At 43.4% G+C, this 18,968-nt stretch overlaps 1 protein-coding gene across 1 annotated transcript; it reads right to left on the bottom strand.

Moving 5' to 3' along the window:
- Nucleotides 1-2,053: 2,053 nt before the first annotated feature.
- PARD6B (par-6 family cell polarity regulator beta) lies at nt 2,054-18,777 on the bottom strand. The gene is made up of 3 exons (XM_020888667.2): nt 18,359-18,777; nt 13,457-13,679; nt 2,054-5,100 (listed from the first exon to the last, which is right to left on the bottom strand). Exons 1-3 carry the CDS (start codon nt 18,422-18,424, stop codon nt 4,271-4,273), a joined length of 1,119 nt encoding a protein of 372 aa, XP_020744326.2. The 5' UTR covers nt 18,425-18,777; the 3' UTR covers nt 2,054-4,270.
- Nucleotides 18,778-18,968: the final 191 nt, after the last annotated feature.

Raw genomic sequence — 18,968 nt, 5'->3', positions numbered from 1 at the left:
ATGCATGAGACTGTCCTTGTTCTCTCATGCGTGTCTTCAGGGGCTCAGGGGCTCTGATCTCTGCAACCAGTTCTCAGATGTTTCAGGAAAAGCAGAGATAAAACAAATGTGGTATGATCTGGGTGCAGGTATAGGCTGTACTTTTCACGCAGCTCTGTTCTATGTTTGAAATTATTTCAAAATAGGAAAGCAAGCAAGCAATGCAGTGCTTTTTTCCCCACCTGGAAAAAAATAGATTAGTATTTTCCATGGCAAATTTCTCAACTGGAAAACAAAGTGCTTCACAAGTGTTTTTCAAAGCCATTATACTACAGTATCTTGAATAGACTCATATTACACTTTACCCAACACACCTAGTTTGTGTCTGCTGTCCTGGCATAATTAATAGCAAATCCGTTCACTCTCAAAAATGTCCCAGTGTCAATTATAGTCACTCTTATTTTCAGCCACTTTCTTTCTGTAATAAAGTGTCATATGAATAAGTATGCTTCGTGGAAAAAAAGAACTTTAGCATTTTTTAAAAAATGAATGAATTTACATATTATTTGTATAAAGGGAAAAAAGTCATCTTTACTAATAATATCTCAAATAACTTTGGTATCCATCCCTGGGGATTACAGTGAACTAGATAATTATAATGAACTAGAAAAAATAGATTTCCTATTACACGGAGAACTGAGAGCTTTTTAAAATGGGAAGGCATCTAAATACAGCTTGTAAATAAAATACAAACTCTTAACATTAATTTATAAAATCCACATCAAATGTTGTAAAGTAACTAGATGAATACATTAGCTTTTAAATGTCAAGACTTCCCACGTCTTCTAAGGTGCTCCCCAATCTGTTGAGAACTCAGCTACCAAAGTCACTGACACACACACATAACTCTTAAAGTTTGGTCACCCATAATTAAACCTTTCATCAGTCTAAAAGATGGGAAAGTCAGAGCAAATGCTATCACTAGTTCAATTCAGTTCAGTTCAGTCACTCAGTGGTGTCCGACTCTTTGCGATCCCATGAACCGCAGCACGCCAGGCCTCCCTGTCCCTCACCAACTCCCAGAGTCCACCCAAAACCATGCCCACTGAGTTGGTGATGCCATCCAACCATCTCATCCTCTGTCATCCCCTTCTCCTCCTGCCCTCAATCTTTCCCAGCATCAGGGTCTTTTCAAATGAGTCAGCTTTTCGCATCACTAGTTGCTGCTAACCATTAATTCAAGCACCTTAAGGCAAACAACCAGAAATGGGTTGGCTTTTCCTTGCATTTTTTTTCCTGGTCTACACCAATGAATCATGTGTAGGATTCAAAATTTTTACTTAGAAGATTTGCTGTTTTTAAACTCGGGGAAGGAATTGGTTGTCGTCCTGCATGCTGGCTGGCTTAGAAGTTAGTGCAGAGATCAAGTTAGCCAATTACAGGGTGACTAACTTGGAATTAGAAATGGCTCAGGAAGAGGGTGTGTTTTATTTCAGGCCTTTTACAATGTTCAGTATAAGTTGAATCCAATCCATATAGGCAGTACTTATACCTAGGGTGGTGATAAAAAGTATAAGTGAATTTGAATTCAGAAGAGAAACTGTCACTTCAGAAACAACTTTTGTCTAATTTCAAGTAATCAAATATCTAAGTGATAATTCTGGATGTGTATCATGTATAACCTCTCACATTCTCTGAATTTAACTGCATTTTAAATGCCCCAACCCTACGCTGGGCCCTCGGCAGTTCAAGTGAGGAATTCTAACCACTCAAATTCTAGGTGTTGAGCTTTTAAAAGTTAAGAAAGCTAGGCTCTTGTTATAACGTAGCAATTTTCTCCCTTTTCATTTTCTATTTTGGGTGCTTGCTAAATACTTGTTGGGTGACTTTTCATGTATTTTTGCAAACAAGAAAGCAGCCTTTATACAAGTCTATCTTTATTTGTAAAAAATAATATACAACTAAAGCTAATTTGATTTTTAAAATCAAAATTCATTTAGTGATAATGTACATTTTATAATAAAATTGTAGTAAAATACTGACATTTGATAGTTTAAACAAAGTATCATTCATGTAAAAATCATGTTGCATGTAAAATTTAATTAGAAAATTCATAGTTCACAAAAGTACATATATTTTGTTGATAGCTCATGAGGACATTATCATAAACTTACTTAAGATACAGAACAAAATTCACAGTTAGCTTGACATTTAGTACTATAAAATTTTAAGGTGAATCCACTGATATTTTTGTTAATAAGGTACACTTGAAACAATTCAGGCTACCAATGAATCGACATTTTACTGTATAACCAAGATCTATTGGTTTTACAATATGTCTAGTAATCAGTTATTTCACCAATAATTTAAATGAGAGATCCAGTTGAAAAGACCACTGACATATACTTTTAGCGGGAAAATTAAAATAAAAAGCACTAGCAGCTTTGATTTCCATTTTCATGAATACATACAAGACAGATCTATATTTTTACAGTTAAAAGTTGTTCAAAAAGTCAAGCCCTGAAGTATTTCTTCCCCTAAGAGAACAGTTCTGATGTTAAAACTTTGTTTAAAAAAAAAGAGAGAGAGAGAGAGAGAGAGAGGTAGTATGTGAAAGTATTTTTACTCAAAATGTTGAACCCCTGCACCACTTGTAATATAAATGAAATGTAACCTTCTACTTAATAAATTTTGCCATTCAAGAGTTAAATTTGTAAAACTCAACAGAATGTTAAACCTGGAATGCCATTAAAAAATAGTGGTTAAATAAGTGGAAGAATTTCTATGAATTCAACAAAAAGTATACTGTTACATAACATTGTGCAGTTAATAGTTTAGTGATAATATGTTTAGTGGTACAATGTGAACAAAATACGATGAAGTATTCTGAGTCAAGTGATCTTCATTTAATCAACTTTACTTCATATACTTTTACCATATAGAGAAAATATCCTTCAAAACGGAGTCATTCCATTCTTCATTGTTTTAATAGACACAATTGTTAAAAGGTATCCATTCTAGCCCTACCATAAAATTAATCAATAAATAACTCTGAGAGCAACATCAGTAAGCCACAGGGAATTCATGTTGTTCACACTGTTCTCAGTCTTTATATACAAGCTACCATAGCGCCGGTGCACCTCATACAACGAAGCCAGGCAAGGAACGAAAAGTTAGCAGCCTTACTCTTACCTTGTTCTAAGTGGATGCATCAGAAAGTAATAAATAGCCTCTTAACATTAATCGAGATACACTCTACCTGTCAAAGGTGAATACTACATACTTTCCATAAAGTGTAGGCAGTGTTCCTACAATCCCCACTAAGAAAAACCCAAAACTTCCATATAAAAAGTGCACAAGGCTGTCCTGTGTATAAAAATCTCTTAGTTTGTTTTTTTTTTTAAATGAAAATAATTCACACTACTCAAACACATTAAAAGGGTATAAAGGCAGACCAACAAAATACACAAAGAAAGGAATGATTTCCAATGCGATTCGGAATGAGGACAAGAAGACATTATGGGAGAGAGTCTCCCACATCAGCAGAGGCGATGGAACTGCCTTTCACAGCATTTAAGGGATGCCTGAATGGAATGAGTTTGTAAATGTGGAAGTTACAGGAGGGACAAACGCGGATCTGAACGACTGTTAAGAGTTTCTTAATTCAGGAACATTGCTTCAATGATTTATAACTTGAAGCTGCCACTAAAAAACAAGTCAGTTGGTTTGATTTCTTAGAAATTGAGAGGCGGGGGTGGGGGGTGGGGGAGCATTGGGAAAAACTGTTAAAATTAGCAACAGAGGAACATCTAAAAAGTCAAAATAAAATACGGGGCATATAGGAGCCGAGGTCCCCAAAGTACCAAATAGATAAGACTTCTTCACATTAGAAATTAAAAAATATAGTTAAGGGAAAAATTAACCAGGCTCTGCACAGCAGGTTAATATGCAACCACTTCAAACGGAAATGATCTAGTCCTTAGGGTGTTTAGTTCTGGGGAAATGTGCTCTAACATCCAGTTCTCTATAGACAAAATAGCAAAAGCACATCATTTCAGTAGCAAAGGCCCCTCTGTTTTAGACTTGAATTTACCTCTAACCCACCAAAGTTTATATGAATTATCAAACTACTATTTCAATAACATTTTTAAGCTTGCGAGATATATATATATATATATTTTTCATGCCTATCCCAGATCACTTGTTCAGAGGTATATAATGCTTGCAACTAGCCAAATTTACAGAGTCTCCGTGGCATCCTTGCTCAGAAGACATTCAAGCCGTGAGGGTCTCAGAGTGTGATGACTGTTCCATCTTCCTCTAAGAGTTTCTGGTCTGGAGCACTCGTTTCGAACTCGGTGCGGGCGCCACTTGCTACCGGTGGTAAGCTCACCTCGTTAGCAGGGATGAAACCGTTCTGCCCAGACTCGAAACTGAGTTCTACCTGCGTGAGCGACTCGAGGCTCTCGGCGCTGGGCGCGGCCCTGGGGATCTGCCGCGGCTCCCCGCTGTCCTCGATGACGATGTCGTCATCGTCGCTGTCCTCCTCCCCCAGCTCCAGGCTGGGCTCCGGTGGCGGCGCGCAGCTGGGGAGGCTGTTGTCGGTCGACTGGCCGGAGCTGCCCGAAGTCCGACTATTCCGGACGACGTTGTTCCTCTGGTTGGCCGGCCGCACCGTGATGATGAGGTTGCGGCTGTTGGCGATCATCATGTCGGTGACCTGGTCAAGGCTCTTCCCGGATACTTCAATGCCGTTCACCTCCAGGACTTCGTCGTTGACAGCCAGCAGCCCCGTGCTCTGAGCCAGGCCCCCCGGCACGAGTCTGGAGATGAAGATGCCCGGGACCTTCTCCAGGCCATGCGGGGTCACCCGGACGCTGGCCCCGTCCCGGATGTAGAAGCCCAGCGGTTTCTCTGTGCCGTACTTGTAGAGACGCACCCGGCGGTGTGTTTCCGGGAGAATGTCCACGTCGATGATGGAAGACACAGGCCGGAAGTCCTGGGGCAGGCTAATGACTATGTGCGGCTTTTTTCTGTGGTTGTCGGGCCGCAACACGTTGGTGAGAACATTCTTCTTCTTGATGAGGGTGTCTGTACCAAAGGCACTGTAGTCTGCCTCTTCTGTTCAAACAAATAAAATAAAATAATTATAGGAATGCCACGAAAATACACGTTTATCTATGGTTGGATCTGGACAGAAAGGGCAACTCAAAGCATATTTGGTACAGAAACAAAATTCATTAAATATTAGCCCGTTTCCATCAGATAAAAAACGGAGTGCAGTAAGAAGACGTGCTGTGCCAGGAAAAACCACTAGGTGGCCCTCTCAAGTATTCACCGTAAAATCACCAAAAGGTGACCTTAGATTTGATAAAGCTCAAGGACTTAAATATGGCAAATGAAATTCTGATAAGCCTCACACACACATTCTTGGCACCATTTATAACAAGTTATTTACACTGTATTTTCCCTACATTTTTTAAAAAAACCTCCAGTTTGCATGTTTATATTTGACTTAATGACATGAAATTGGACACTTTTGAACCTGTTTTAGAGGTTGTGCAGACAGTATACAGGCAGATCTCTTTTTATTGCGCCTCAGAGATAATTTTTTTTTTTTTAAACAAACTGAAGGTCTGTGGCAACCCTGCATCGAGCAAGTCTATCGATGTCATTTTTTCAACAGCATTTGTTCATTTTGTGTCTCTGGGTCACATTTTGTTAACTTTTGTGGTATTTCAAACTTGTGATCTTTGATGTCACTACCACAAAAAGATGATGACTCACTGAAGCGCAGGTTACTTTTTTTTTTTTTAAGCAAAAAGGTATTTTAAAATGAAGTTTTTTAGACATAATGCACTTATTTGTGCCATTCATGTGACTCACTCTATTGAGATAATCGCTTTATAGAACCCAAAAATATATCCAAGGTCCACCTGTAATTAAGTGGATACACATGAAATAGATAATACACATGAAATCATAATGAAATTAAATGAACATGTATCAAACACAGAATTTTGGTCTTCTGCAAGTACCTGCTCCCTCAGTTTTCTGGGCAAGTTTTTAATCTTTCATTTTCCCACTTTTCAAAGAGGCTGAGCTGAGACAGACACAGCAGGTAGGGGGAGGGTTCTGGCAAAGCTGAGCACTCCTGCCCCGTTTAATGGCGTGGCATCATGGCATCTCTCGCTCCAGGCAGCTTCTCTTCAAGGACAGTAGGAATCTGTGTGGCCAGCTCAGCTTGTCAAGAGAGATTTTTACGTTTAAAAAATCTTTCCATTTTAAAATCCTGCACCCAATTAAATAACAATAACGTGTTTAAGCAAAGTAACACCTGGGAGTGGGGAGTGACTTATTATTCAAGTCAGCCATTGATCATTTCTGATGGAAACTAGGGAAAACAGGGCACTAAAACTCGATCTTCTTAAATCACGCAGCTGGAGGTAGACAGCCTACAAACAACATCCCTCATCAGAGGATGAGCAAACAGAATTAACAGCAGGCACAAAAGGTGAAGCCACATTTCAATAATAACTAGAGTGACGATAAACTAAAAAGAATCTCCAAGGATTAAAAAAATTAAGAATTAAAAAAAGACAAAAATACCCCCACCACCCCAAGAACTAAAGTCCTAGTCTCAACCGATGCTACAGACAACAGTACCACCACCAACCCGTATCTGCAACAGGGCTTCCATCTCCTGTCTCTTGTCCCCTGACTCTCAGCCTCCTTATGATGACTATTATTACCTTTACTTCATAGGAAATTAAGGGAAAAATAGGAGTACAAGTTGGAGAAGACTCTTGAGAGTCCCTTGGAACACGAGGAGATCCAACCAGCCCACCCTAAAGGAAATCAGTCCTGGGTGTTCATTGGAAGGACTGATGCTGAAGCTGAAGCTCCAATACTTTGGCCGCCTCATGTGAAGAGTTGACTCATTGGAAAAGACCTTGATGCTGGGAAAGATTGAGGGCAGGAGGAGAAGGGGGTGACACAGGATGAGATGATTGGATGGCATCAGCGACTCAATGGACATGCGTTTGAGTAAACTCCAGGAGTTGGTGAAGGCCAGGGAGGCCTGACGTGCTGCAGTCCATGGGTGGCAGAGTCGGACAGGACTGAGCGACTGAAGGGTACGAGACATGTCGCAGACAGGAGACCAGCCGTTCTCTCACTAGACCAGCAGTGTGCACAGTCACTTCACAGTGAACGGTAAGCGCGCATAGGGTACCAGAGCCTGGAGAACCTCAGCGATGCTTCTTTCTCAGGGTGCCCGATCACGCCTCAAAAGCTAGTTTCAGAGAAATGTACAAGACCAGGGCTGCCTAATCTGTGGGCACTTTTTACCACCCGGGGATAATTTTGCTTCATTTATGGAGAAAGTACTTATGCTGTGTTCTTACAAAGACAGAAATTTATTTACAATTTGGCTTGGGAAATAAATCCTCTGACAAAACAATCTTTTGGGCAAAATGTGGCCAAAAATCTATCAACAATCTTCTCCTGACTGTGTTCATTCAGAACTGTACGTGTCTTATAATCAATTAAGAAAGCTCACACAATTTTTATGTGGGAAATTTCAGACGATATAAACAGAGAACAAAACCAAGTTGCCTGCATACCTATTCATGGGAAACCTGACCAAAAGACCCCCCAATCTGCATAATTTGGCATCGCCTCCAGACTCTGTTTGAATGCTCTCTGCTAAATTCTCAAAAGCAATATGCCCCAGTACAAAGGCACCTTTGTTCGCCCATCTAGCTAATCAGTTTCCAGCCATTGGGAAAAGAAATATTTTGGCGGAAAGCCAGGGTGCAGGGTGTCGGCTTAAAAGTGTAAAGGTGAACGTGTACAGGGCCCAGGGCTGACGCTCCACCTGAGCGTGTCTGTCAAAGTGCAAAACTCCGAACGGGATGGAGGCCGGACACCTGGCTCATGGCAACCTTCCACTTGCATAAGCCCAGGCTGATGCAACGGCACGTGACACAGGCTCCAGCCGCAACGCCTCACCTCTCCCGAGCCTGACCAGCTCAGCTCGCCGACGGATGAGGCTCTCCACCGGGAATGCCGCCGAACAGCCAGGCTGGGTGTCTCACCTCCTTACACACAGAAAGCGCCTGTGCTGCAGTCGCCGAGAGGGAGCCCCGTGGGCCCTCCCTCTGAGCCTCTCACTGTTTAAACATTGATTCCCAAAGCCCTGGCTACCTCATTCCTCAGCTCAGAGCCGTGAGTCAGGACTGAGGGTCCCCCAGTGAGTGGCAGGCACGGACACAACAAACAGAAGCCGACAGTGAATATAAAGCAGACCTGAAAACCAACGAACAAAGTGTTTTCATAAAACCCAGAAACGTCCCTGCACAGTGACAGAACAGTGACCACTCCTGGGAGAGTCACCAAGAAAGTTTAAGACTATGATGCGTTTCAAGTTCTGCTGGAAGACAGGGAAGAATGAAATAGTTTGGGGAACTGTTCTACTCAAGGGGTGGACAACCTTTTTCTGTAAAGAGTTGTACCATAAATATTTCAGGGTCCTGTAAGTCGCACGGTCTCTGTTGTAAAAGCAGCTGCAGGCAATACAGAAGGGAGTGAGCATGACTGTGTTTCCATGAAAACTGTTACAAAACAGCGAGCAAGCCCGAGTTTGCCAACGTTTGTTCTCATCCAAAATGGTTAAATGAAATAGATGTGGCAGCTTTTTAAAAGGATTAAACGTCACTTAAAGCAGTATTCAAGTTCTGCAGATCCCTTCACTTTCTAATGTAAGAAAAATCAACCACCAGCTACGTAAGAAGCACCTACTGCTGCGTGGCCACGCCTTGTGCTCTGGGCCGCAGATCCAACACAAACCACGCGCAGGTACTTTGCTTTTAAGGTGTTTAGAGACTAACAGAGACGGCAATTAACCAAGAACCCGAAACCATTATGATTACAGAGGTGCCAAGAGTTGTAAAGTACCCTGGGTTGAGGGAGCCTGTCAGTGGGCGTACAAGGGCAACGGCAGCCTTGCTCAGGGAAGTGAGGCTTCCGCTGACACTGGAAAAGAAAGGAGCAGCTCATCGGGTAGGGGGGAGGGAAGAACTTGTAGGCACAGACGGGTAGGATGGGGCCTCTGGAGAACGCAGGCTGGGAGAGGAGCAGGGAGGAGGAGAGCCAAGTCAGCAGACAGGGCCCTGCGGACAGACACCGGCCCCCCGGGGAAGTGGGGAGGATTCCGGACTTCAGCCTAAGGCCAAAGGGAAGAAACACCAAGGATTTTCTGGCTGTAAGCTAGAGAAGGGACCTGCAGGGCAAGGTAGGAGGCTACTGCAGGTAATTTAGGATGGTACCTGGCCTGGAGCAGAAGCAATGGAGATGGGGAGATAAGTCTGAAAAATAATTAGAACACAGTTTTAATAGGCTTGGTGATGGACTGGTTGAAAAAAAAGAAGTATGTGTCAAAGGTGACACCCAGGTTTCTGACATAAGCAACTGGTCTCATATTCTGAGATGTTTCTCTACAGTTTCTTTTTATTTTACTTAATTTTATTTCTTTTGTTAAACTATTTTTTTTTTACAACTTACTATTAAAATATATTTTCCTTAGGCCATTTCTAAATTAAACCCGACTCATTAAAAGATAACCTTAAAACACATCTCCCAAGTCACATCTACTGCACGGCAGAGTTCTAAGAGATGACTGAAGGGCCACCGGGTTCCAGGTATCTGGGCCATAAGGCCATGTCCTAAGGCAGATGAGGCTCAGAGCAAGACCAAAGTGTCCCCACCACGCTCCCTTGAAGAAACCTGCGGTACGCCTGTGTTCGTCTGATGGCACGCAAAAGCTGGCGGCAATGTGGCAAGAAGCGGTGGTGTAGGTATCCTGATTGGATCTGGCGAGGAGTCCACCGAGTCACAATGGGGCTCAGACCTGGCTGATCACCATCAGGACGGGCTGGGAGGCTTTTGAAAAAACACATTTCCCTGGCCATCCTCCAAACCTACAGGGATGACCTGAGTACTGTATTTTTTTTTAAAAATTTTTTATTGGAGTACAGTTGTTTTTCTTTTAAAGGTGTAACCTTTAAATATTGTCTAAGATTGTTTTACATACAACCACCTGCACAACAAGAGAAGGAAAACTCTTTTTCCCTCAAATAAAGGAGGAGATTCTACACTCCAACAGGGCGGAGGGGGCTGGCAAAAGACCTGGGGATCCTCTCTGAAAATAACTTTTAAGATACCAGGTTTTTCTGTTTTGATTCTTGCTTCCACAATAACAGCCCTGGAAACAGCGTCTAGGGTTTTTCCCCTCTAACGATAAATTACTGTAAAACATAAAACTTTTCAAGATATGCTACAATGTGACCTCCAAAATCAGGCTATGAAGTGGTTTATGCCTTCAATCGTGAGCTTTCGCTTCAAAGAAACCTTATTTGATAGAGTGTACCAGATTTTAACAGGTCACATGGTTTCAAATTTTGAAATTGTTTTTCTATCTGTCTTTTTGGTGCCATATCAAGAGCAACCCACTGCCCTGCTGATTGCTAAACTGGAAGCCACAGACCAGAAAAACAGAAAGCCTGTTATCATTAAGCAATGAAATGTAACTATACTTAATATCATGTTTTATATTAGTTTCCTGAATTTAATGTTCATCAAAGATTATGCAGAATCAGCATTCTACTTAAGCATCTGTCCAGCTTTATTTAAAAAAAAAAAAAGTATCTCCACGAACTACAGGGCACCGAGTAACTCTGTAAGACCACAAACACATTAACCCTACCTAAGTAAGGTAATTCCAGGTCTCCAGGGGGCAATCTGGTAGACGTGGGTCGGTGGGGGCCCTAGCTGGGGTGGTCGAAGAGGCCCCTCTGAGCAAGTCACCCACACTGAGAACCGAGGGAGTGGAGGCAGCCACGGCTGAGCTGCAGGAAAAGCGTTCCCTACAGAAGGATCAGACGCGCAGAAGCACGGAGGCGGCGGCAGGCCCCCCCAGTCCAGGGGGCGGAAATCAAGCCGGCGTGGCTGTCAGGGTTTGGGAGAGGAGGACAGGGGAAGGGGAGGCTGTGGGGCCCAGATCAGGAAGGTTCTTGCCCCGGGTGTGATGGGAGCCACTGGAGGGTTTTAAGTGGGAATGAATCGATTGACTGACTTTGCATTTTTTGCTTAAGTCATATTTGTATTAAACCTAACAGTTTTAAAAACAAAATTCTTCTGCTGAATACACCGCCTTTTTCAAAGTCAAATTCTAAGGGCTATGAATCCTACTGGACATTTACCTCTACTGCACAGAAAACTTTTTGTTTACTGTGTCTACCTCAAAAGTCCCTTTTTGAAGAAGGGACTAGCAGAAGATAACCACCCTTCAAAGAGGTTAGGATTAATCCTATGAGTGTTACAATGCCAGTAACATAAACATGTGATCTATAATCCACAGCCTATAATCTTTCTAACAAAGGGGATAATCCAACAAGTTTGTCAGATGGCAGTAGTTTAAAAATAGTCATTCTACATTTAAATACACTTCCAAATAGCAACTAAATTTGTAATGAAAATTACAACTGCTAACAAGGAAGGCCTTTATTCAACAATAATGATTTAAATTATTCTGTTTAAAATGACGAGTTCCACTGACATGTTTTGTCTTCTCCACTGCTGTTCCTCCTTCTCCAACATTCTATGCATAGCTTTCTAATAACTAGCCCTGGTCTTCGTCTCTGCTAGCTTTTCTGTCTACTCTCAAAAATTTCAACTATCGCTTCTGCAGACTTTCAACTCTTTGCCCACCATTTCTGATTTTGTAGGTGACAAGGCTGAAACTCGCCAGCCAGATAAGGTTTTTTTCTGGCCTAAGAGGAAACCAGTTTTCTTTCCGAGTCGATCTCTCTTCCAAACTGTGCCTGTTTTATGGCACTGTCCCAGCGATCAGGCTCGAGTCCAAGAAGCTATCTTCTGCTGGGCTCCTCCTCAACTCTCTGACACCTGGTGAGGAGCGTGGTGCCTCTCAAGTCCTCCCCTTTATCTACCTCACCTCGTCTCCCGCTGGGGTGGAAGCAGGCAGCGTCTCTCAGCTGTGTGCTCCTCACTCGGGTTCATCCTCAACAGCCCACAAGTCTTCCTGAAGCAACATCCTGGCTGTACCAGGCTCCTGTCACTTATCAAGGAAACCCATCTCAGGGGTTTCTGGGAAAATGAGTTTGTGTGATTCTAACTATTTTGTAAATAGTCAAGTGGTCTAGATATAAGTTACCCTACCTACCCTTGAAGGTTTATTTTGTTGGTGGACTTGAGTTCCTCCAAACCAGAAGCAAAGATACACAATCAGTGGAATTTCAGAGCCCTGGGAGTGGTCCAACACTTATCAACTGGTTTGAAATAAAGTTTCGCCTTCAAGGGTAATCTCGGCCCATTCTCTCAAACTGCCTTCTGGGTTGGTTTACAAACACAGTAAGGCTTTAATTATCCCACCAGTATGGGGCTGGAGGCTGTCATGTTACCTCTCCAAACCTCCTCATTTTCCAAAGACAAAGGAAGAAACAGCACGCGTGGCGCCCATCTACAGACAGACACAGATACATACATGGAAGAGGCCACAAAGTTAAAAAAAATTTTTTTTAGGACTTTTTAAAATCAAAATACATTTCAGTGCTTGCCATATATAGTGGTTATTTAAAACATTCTTTTGCAATACCAATTATCAATGTTTACATTCCTCCAAAATAATGACTTCCTAATTTTCCAGATAATTAACTAGTTGTATTTTCTGTGAGAAACACCTTAGAGGAAAGCTAACATTGAGCGGAGCCCCAGTCCAAGCAAAGGTGCTGCACGGAGCTCACACCCCCAGCAATGCTGAGAGGGCGTGCCCGTTCTACAGATACAGACACTGCAACCCGAAGACTGAACAACGTTCCTTCAGGTACCTATTAAGTAGTAAACAGTATTTCAAAGTTGTGACCGACTCTTTGTGGACCCATGAATTGCAGCCCTCCAGGCTCCTCCGTCCATGGGATTTTCCAGGCAAGAATACTAGAGTGGGTTGCCATTTCCTCCTCCAGGGGATCTTCCTGACCCAGGGATCCAACCCCTGTCTGTTGCATCGGTAGGTGGGTTCTTTACCACCAGTCACCTTAGTTGCCACCGAAAAAGGAGAATGTTGCTCTGACTCCAAAGCCACACTCCTCCTACCACGTCTTTCTGAATGGACAAAATCACATTCGACATGAAGATTCAATATATTCCTAACTTCCATTAAGAAAAAGAATCCAAGGGTTTACAAAGTAATCAAAACTTTCTAAAGTACACTTAATTAAGTGTACAGATGTTAATTAAACCAATAATATCACAGATGTCTTAACTCACTTGTTAATTTGGTAATAAGATTCACACCAAACGTCTAATTCCTTAAATTTGTGGCAAACTCTGTATATCCTATCAATGAGGAAAATTAACAACTTCTAATTTTCAAACAGTTTCTCTGGACGTTGGTACTTACCCTTTTTCTGTATAAAGATCCTCAGCAGTGGGTTGGCCGTTGAAACGGCTTTGTGATAATTGTCGTCATTATTTATAGGTAGTAAATCGCCGTGGATGTCTGCATAGCCTACTAAAACGTCAACATTGGGTATTTTATGAACATGTTGCAGTAATCCATAAAACTCCTCAAACTTTCCAGGTTTTGATCTTTCCAGTGAAAACCGACGAAATTCAGCTCCAAACTACAAACAAACATATTAATTTTAAAAAAGGTAACAGGATCCAATCTTACAATGCATGACAGAAAAATTCACAGACATGAGTTTCCTTTAATAAAGAAGACAGTTTCAACCACACAGTTTATAGTCAGAAACCTCACTGAAAGTGAAAGTCGCTCAGTCGTGTCCGACTCTTTGTGACCCTATGGACTATACAGTCCATGGAATTCTCCAGGCCAGAATACTGGAGTGGGTAGCCTTTCCCTTCTCCAGGGGATCTTCCCAACCCAGGGATCGAACCCAGGTCTCCAGCATTGCAGGCGGACTTGTTACCAGCTGAGCTACCAGGGAAGCCCCTAGAAACCTCATTATCTGGAGATAAAACAGCTTAGAGAAGACAGAAATGTGCCTGCTCACAGCTGCATCTCTTGAAGGGCATTCCCTTCAAGAGATGCAGGCTCAACTTAATCCCTGGGGTACCCAGGCCTCACTGGGGACTGTCCTGCAGAGTGACTCAGCTCAAACAAACCCTGTCTGGAGTCCAGATCCTGACAACAGTCTTCCCTCCTCACTCAGGCCACGGGGTAATGGAGATGTGCCTAAGTCTTTATTTTGACTGTTAGCAAAAAGCATCTAGGTTTCCTCCCCCATAAAAGGAGTAACAACTTCATAGGAAGTGGCAAGAATTAACTGCAGCATATGCAAGTAGGACTTTGAACTTCTTGGCATTAAGGTACCATATGAATGGATGCATATCATAGAAGAAATAAGTCTTAAGATAAGAAGTGTCTTCCCAATGTTAATCATAAAAAAAAGGGCAGGTTTATTAATACATTAAATATATGTCATACAACTATCTAATTAATGCAAAAGTGTTTATTATGTGCTTGGCACAGTGCTAGGCCCTAGAGAATGAAAGGCTGGGGCCTGCACCCGAGCTCAGCAATTAGTGGGTAAAGAGAATAATTATATGAGCGGTATTAAGGAACCACACAGACAGGGCGGACAGCACTTCCATCACGCCCAGTGTTTATCTTCACAATTCTGACACTCATGTCTGCTTCCCCACTCTAGAATCCAAATGCCACATGATTCCAGTGGTTCTTATCCAACACGAAGGGCTGGCTTCATCCAGTCCATGACAAACACGATCTGCGACTCACTACAGAACAGGCATGGCATCTCCTCAGATGTGGAAACCTGGGACAGGCCCATCAGCCTTCCTCAGAAGGTGCCTCAGCCACACAAGTCTAGGAATGCTCTATAACTATAATCACGCTCTTGGGACTCACTGGGGAGACCAGTTATCAAAGGCGAGGCCCTGGGGTTGATTAAAACAGAAAAAATTTTTTAAAACAAACTGTCTGCCAAATGTATTTGACCACTGAATTCCTTTTCCTCTAAGTATCTATTATTGGGTAGTAACACTAGTTGTACTACCAACATGGCCTTAAACATCATGCTCAGAAAGTCCCTACTGGAATCATTTAGGTTACAAATGTGTCCATTCACTTCCCCAAGGATTCCATGGGCTCCCTGGATTCACAGGCTTTTGTTATGGTAAAGAAGTTTATCTGCCTTGGTTATACCCACACTATTTGCTAGTTTTCAATTAAAATGAAAACTCACTAAGACCATCCCTTACCTCTAATAAACTGAAAGTTTCCAAAACACATTCCTCAAATGTAAATACTAACATTTGTCAAGAAAATAAGATGACTCACACCTAAAGCGCTCAAAAAGTTTAGTCACACCTTCACATTTCAAAGTAAATAAAAACTGGGGAACACCCTTCGTATCAGTCAGTCTTATGATGTTATCAAAAGTCATAGTTTCTCCTCCATTTTCTTTATTCTGGTATCGCAACATCCCAATGCATTCTGATTCATCCCCGGGCTTTATTACTTCCCCTGGTGAATGGGAGTAACAGCTAATAATTGAGTATTTTAGGGCTGCAATGTTTTTGCTAAAGCTTGTGGATAAAAATTCTTTGCTCGACATTTTTTTTCTCTTAAATGTTATGATAAAAACAATGGGAAATTGTAAGGCTTCACAGTAGATGGGCCCTTTTGCAAAGTTAGCAGAAAAAAAAAAAAAGAGAAATTGTTATGCTTCTTGCAGCAGAACAACAGGATTAAGAGAACTTTTTACTACATGAAGAAAAATACAAAAAGAGAGAGAAAATTAAGACCCAATCAACAACTATTAAAACTTTTTTTTGGCCTGGTCTAGTTTGGCCTGGTCATGGGGATAGATACCCGTCACCCAGCATCTTTTGGTACAACACTCTAGAAATGTAACCTGGATTTTAATATTGGTTCCCCATGAACACTAACCAGGAAATGTACAGCTCAATGACTATCCCAGGTCTTTGATATCTAAGACTGCTGAAGAACATCACTTTGGTTAAGAGCTCTCTCAATTCTGCAGAAACAGGAAGATAAATGTTACCAAAAAGTTACATGGTAACTGGTATCACAATTTAACTATACTTATATTTGCATGATCCATTACTTTATTTGTACCATTTTCCCCTTCCATGAGCAAAAGATATGAGGTTGACACTTGCTTTTTATGCAGAAGAAAAAGAAATCCTGAAATGTGGATCTGCATACCAGAGTTGGGGTCACAACCTCTTCATTATCAACTTTGTAAAAAGCTGTGAAATCACCACCAAAGCAGTGAAAATGGACGTATTGTTTCACCCATCTGTCCAAATACTGTTTAAATGGTAAAGATGTCAAGTGCTTTTATTTAACCCCTTAAAAACAAACATATAGTTAATTTTAAAAAAAGTATAGTTAAAACACAAGGTGTCAGAGATGCACTAGAAATCGTACCTCCTCTGTGCCTATTGATCAGCGGCTAGAACACGAGGGGGACCCACTTTATGAGACCAGGTTCTCAGAATGCCTTGATTCTGCTTAAGAGATACGGTTCACCAGAAGTGCAGTAGAGCAGGCCAAATATATAATGGGTAGTGTGGGAAAGATTCACAAACCAGTTGACAGAAAAGATGCACGGAAAGCCTGAAATTCTAGTCCCTACAGGCTCAAGGTTTCCTAATCTGAAGATAAATTACCATTTGACTGTATTTATAAGAGCACCTAGAATCCCTACTCATTTTTTTCCTATGACAAAAAGTTAAAGACTTGCTACCAAGATTAGGACCCCTGAACTAAATTTTAAGATTACGCAAAATTGTGTTTTTCTTTTCTTAACCTCAACGCCCACAAACCCAAACTAGATTTATAACAGAAATGCTGTGAGAAGGTTCAACCATTGGGCACGGGACCACTACTACCACTATATGCCAGAGGAAAAACTCTCTATATTTTGTTACCTTAACCCTTAGTTCAAGCATGTCACTTCAATTCGCTATGGCAATTCCATGGAGGACACAGGAGAGAGTGTATTCCTGAAACTGCTATATTTCTGTTCTTATTAAGCAGAAAGGTTTTTGAAATAAGTACCTATTCTGATACAAGTTAAGTTGAAAATAACATTTTAAAATGTTAAAAATGAATGCAGATATTAGTTATAGCAACTAACAGGACTTTACTTGTCAACTCCAGATAATAAAAACCTTTCTACCCCAGAGAGCCTTCCTTACTCTACTTCACTGAAAATCACTCCTTGATTTTGCATTCTCCCTTCCACCCCATCCCCGTAATCTTACACTTGGTAAGGTTTCAGTATTTTTGAAGTTGACAAGCTTTTCCTTTTCTCCTATTCTTCCCTGTGTTTTGATCTTCCCAACTCTTATTTTAAATGTTCATGGGGCTCAGCTCTGTGTGCTCTCTGTAGCATTCCAGAAGGCCTAAAACTTATCTTGTATTTAAAAGGGCTTTAAGGTTTTGTCATAAAAAGCAGAGCTTGTTGAAGTCAAAATCTTTCTGGGCCCATGTCTTCTCCGAGAATCAGACTAGATTATCTAAGTCCCTTCTGGCTCTTCAATTCACGAAATGCTTGCTTGAGAATGTTCCTGGGGCTGCCGATCATCTTCAAATTCCAGCTCAAAACCTCCTTTAGAAAGCATTCCCTCACTAATCCTGATACACTGTCCTGCTCAGGGAGCCTTGCAATTTAGGAATTCAGAGGATACCCACACGTATTCATCAGCAGATGGGCATACCGTTGGTCAAGAGGGAAAACACTTGACCTGAAAGAGTAGCAGGATGGAATGAGAAGGGCATCCAAACTCAAAACTGTGAAGTGCCACTCACACGAAAGGTGACAGTGTGCATTTTACAAGATTCAACGCATACCAAAGTTCGTGCTAGAAAAATCCCTAGTAGGAAGCAAAAGCTAACTTTTACATTTGGGTGACTACGGGTGTTTCAAACACTCTTTACTCACAGGCCAGAAGGCAGAATTCCTCCAAACCTTTCGTACCACGCTGCGCTCGCTCAAATGTCCCCCCATCCTCGGGTATGCCTCGGGCCTGACTCCCATCCTTGAAGGGGAATGATTTTTTAAGGAAGGGGATTAAGCGCTCAGCGGGGCTCCTGCCTTACCTGGGGGCGGGAGCGGACACAAGGCCCCCCCATTCTCGGCAAGTTCATTCCCCACCGTCTCCGGCCCCCAAGTCCCCCCAGTGCGCCCCCCGCGGCCCCAGACACTCGGCCAGCCCCTGGGCGCCCCAGGCCCGGTCACTGCGCCCCCCGCCCCAGGGCACCCCCAGCCGGCCCGGGCCCTCGCACCTTGCTCTTCACCTCCATGGTGCCCAGGCAGCCGCTGCCCGCCCCGTGCCGGTGGCCGCGGTTCATCCTGAGGCCGGGCCCGCGGCGGCCTCCTCCAGCCGGGCCGCCCCTCGGGGGCGCGCGGGGCGAGTGCGCGACCGGCGGGCTCGGGACGCGGCAGCGGCGGCGGCGGCCCGGGCTCCTCCTCACAGGCACCTGCAGAGGGGCGGCTGCGGCTCGTGTCTCCGCGCCGAGCCCCGCTCCGCTGGCTCCTCACGCGGCGGGACCGAGGGTCGGACTGGCGGCGCGGCGGGCGGGGACGCGGAGCCCGCCCTCCCGGCCTCGGCGGCGCCCGCGACGGCGAAGGCGGCTGAGGGGGCGGAGCGGCGGGGACACGCGCCGCAGCCTCGCTCTCGGCCGCCAGCCCCGCGCGCGCGCGCTCCCTCACCCCGGGCCGCCGCCGCGGCGCGTGCGCGCGCTCACCTGCAGCCTCCGCCGAAGCCTCGGCGGCCCGCGCTCCGCCCCCACCCAATGGGAAGCGCGCACCTGCGCCCGCGGGGCCAACCAATCGGTACGCGCCTCGCGCCCCTCGTGGGCGGGGCCTCTTGCTCGAAAAACCCGCCTGCCGCCG

Source organism: Odocoileus virginianus, chromosome 9 (assembly GCF_023699985.2).
Source record: "Odocoileus virginianus isolate 20LAN1187 ecotype Illinois chromosome 9, Ovbor_1.2, whole genome shotgun sequence".
NCBI lineage: Eukaryota > Metazoa > Chordata > Mammalia > Artiodactyla > Cervidae > Odocoileus > Odocoileus virginianus.
Note: the sequence above shows the minus strand (reverse complement) of the source record. Positions and strands in the feature narration are given on the sequence as shown.

What these genes read in the sequence shown, in the direction of transcription:
- PARD6B (XM_020888667.2), bottom strand. Translation starts at nt 18,424, where the DNA reads ATGAACCGCGGCCACCGGCACGGGGCGGGCAGCGGCTGCCTGGGCACC. An exon ending in CCATGGAGGTGAAGAGCAAG is followed by an intron (nt 13,680 to 18,358) that starts GTGCGAGGGCCC and finishes GTTTGTTTGTAG; the next exon opens with TTTGGAGCTGAATTTCGTCG. An exon ending in GATCTTTATACAGAAAAAGG is followed by an intron (nt 5,101 to 13,456) that starts GTAAGTACCAAC and finishes TTGTTTGAACAG; the next exon opens with AAGAGGCAGACTACAGTGCC.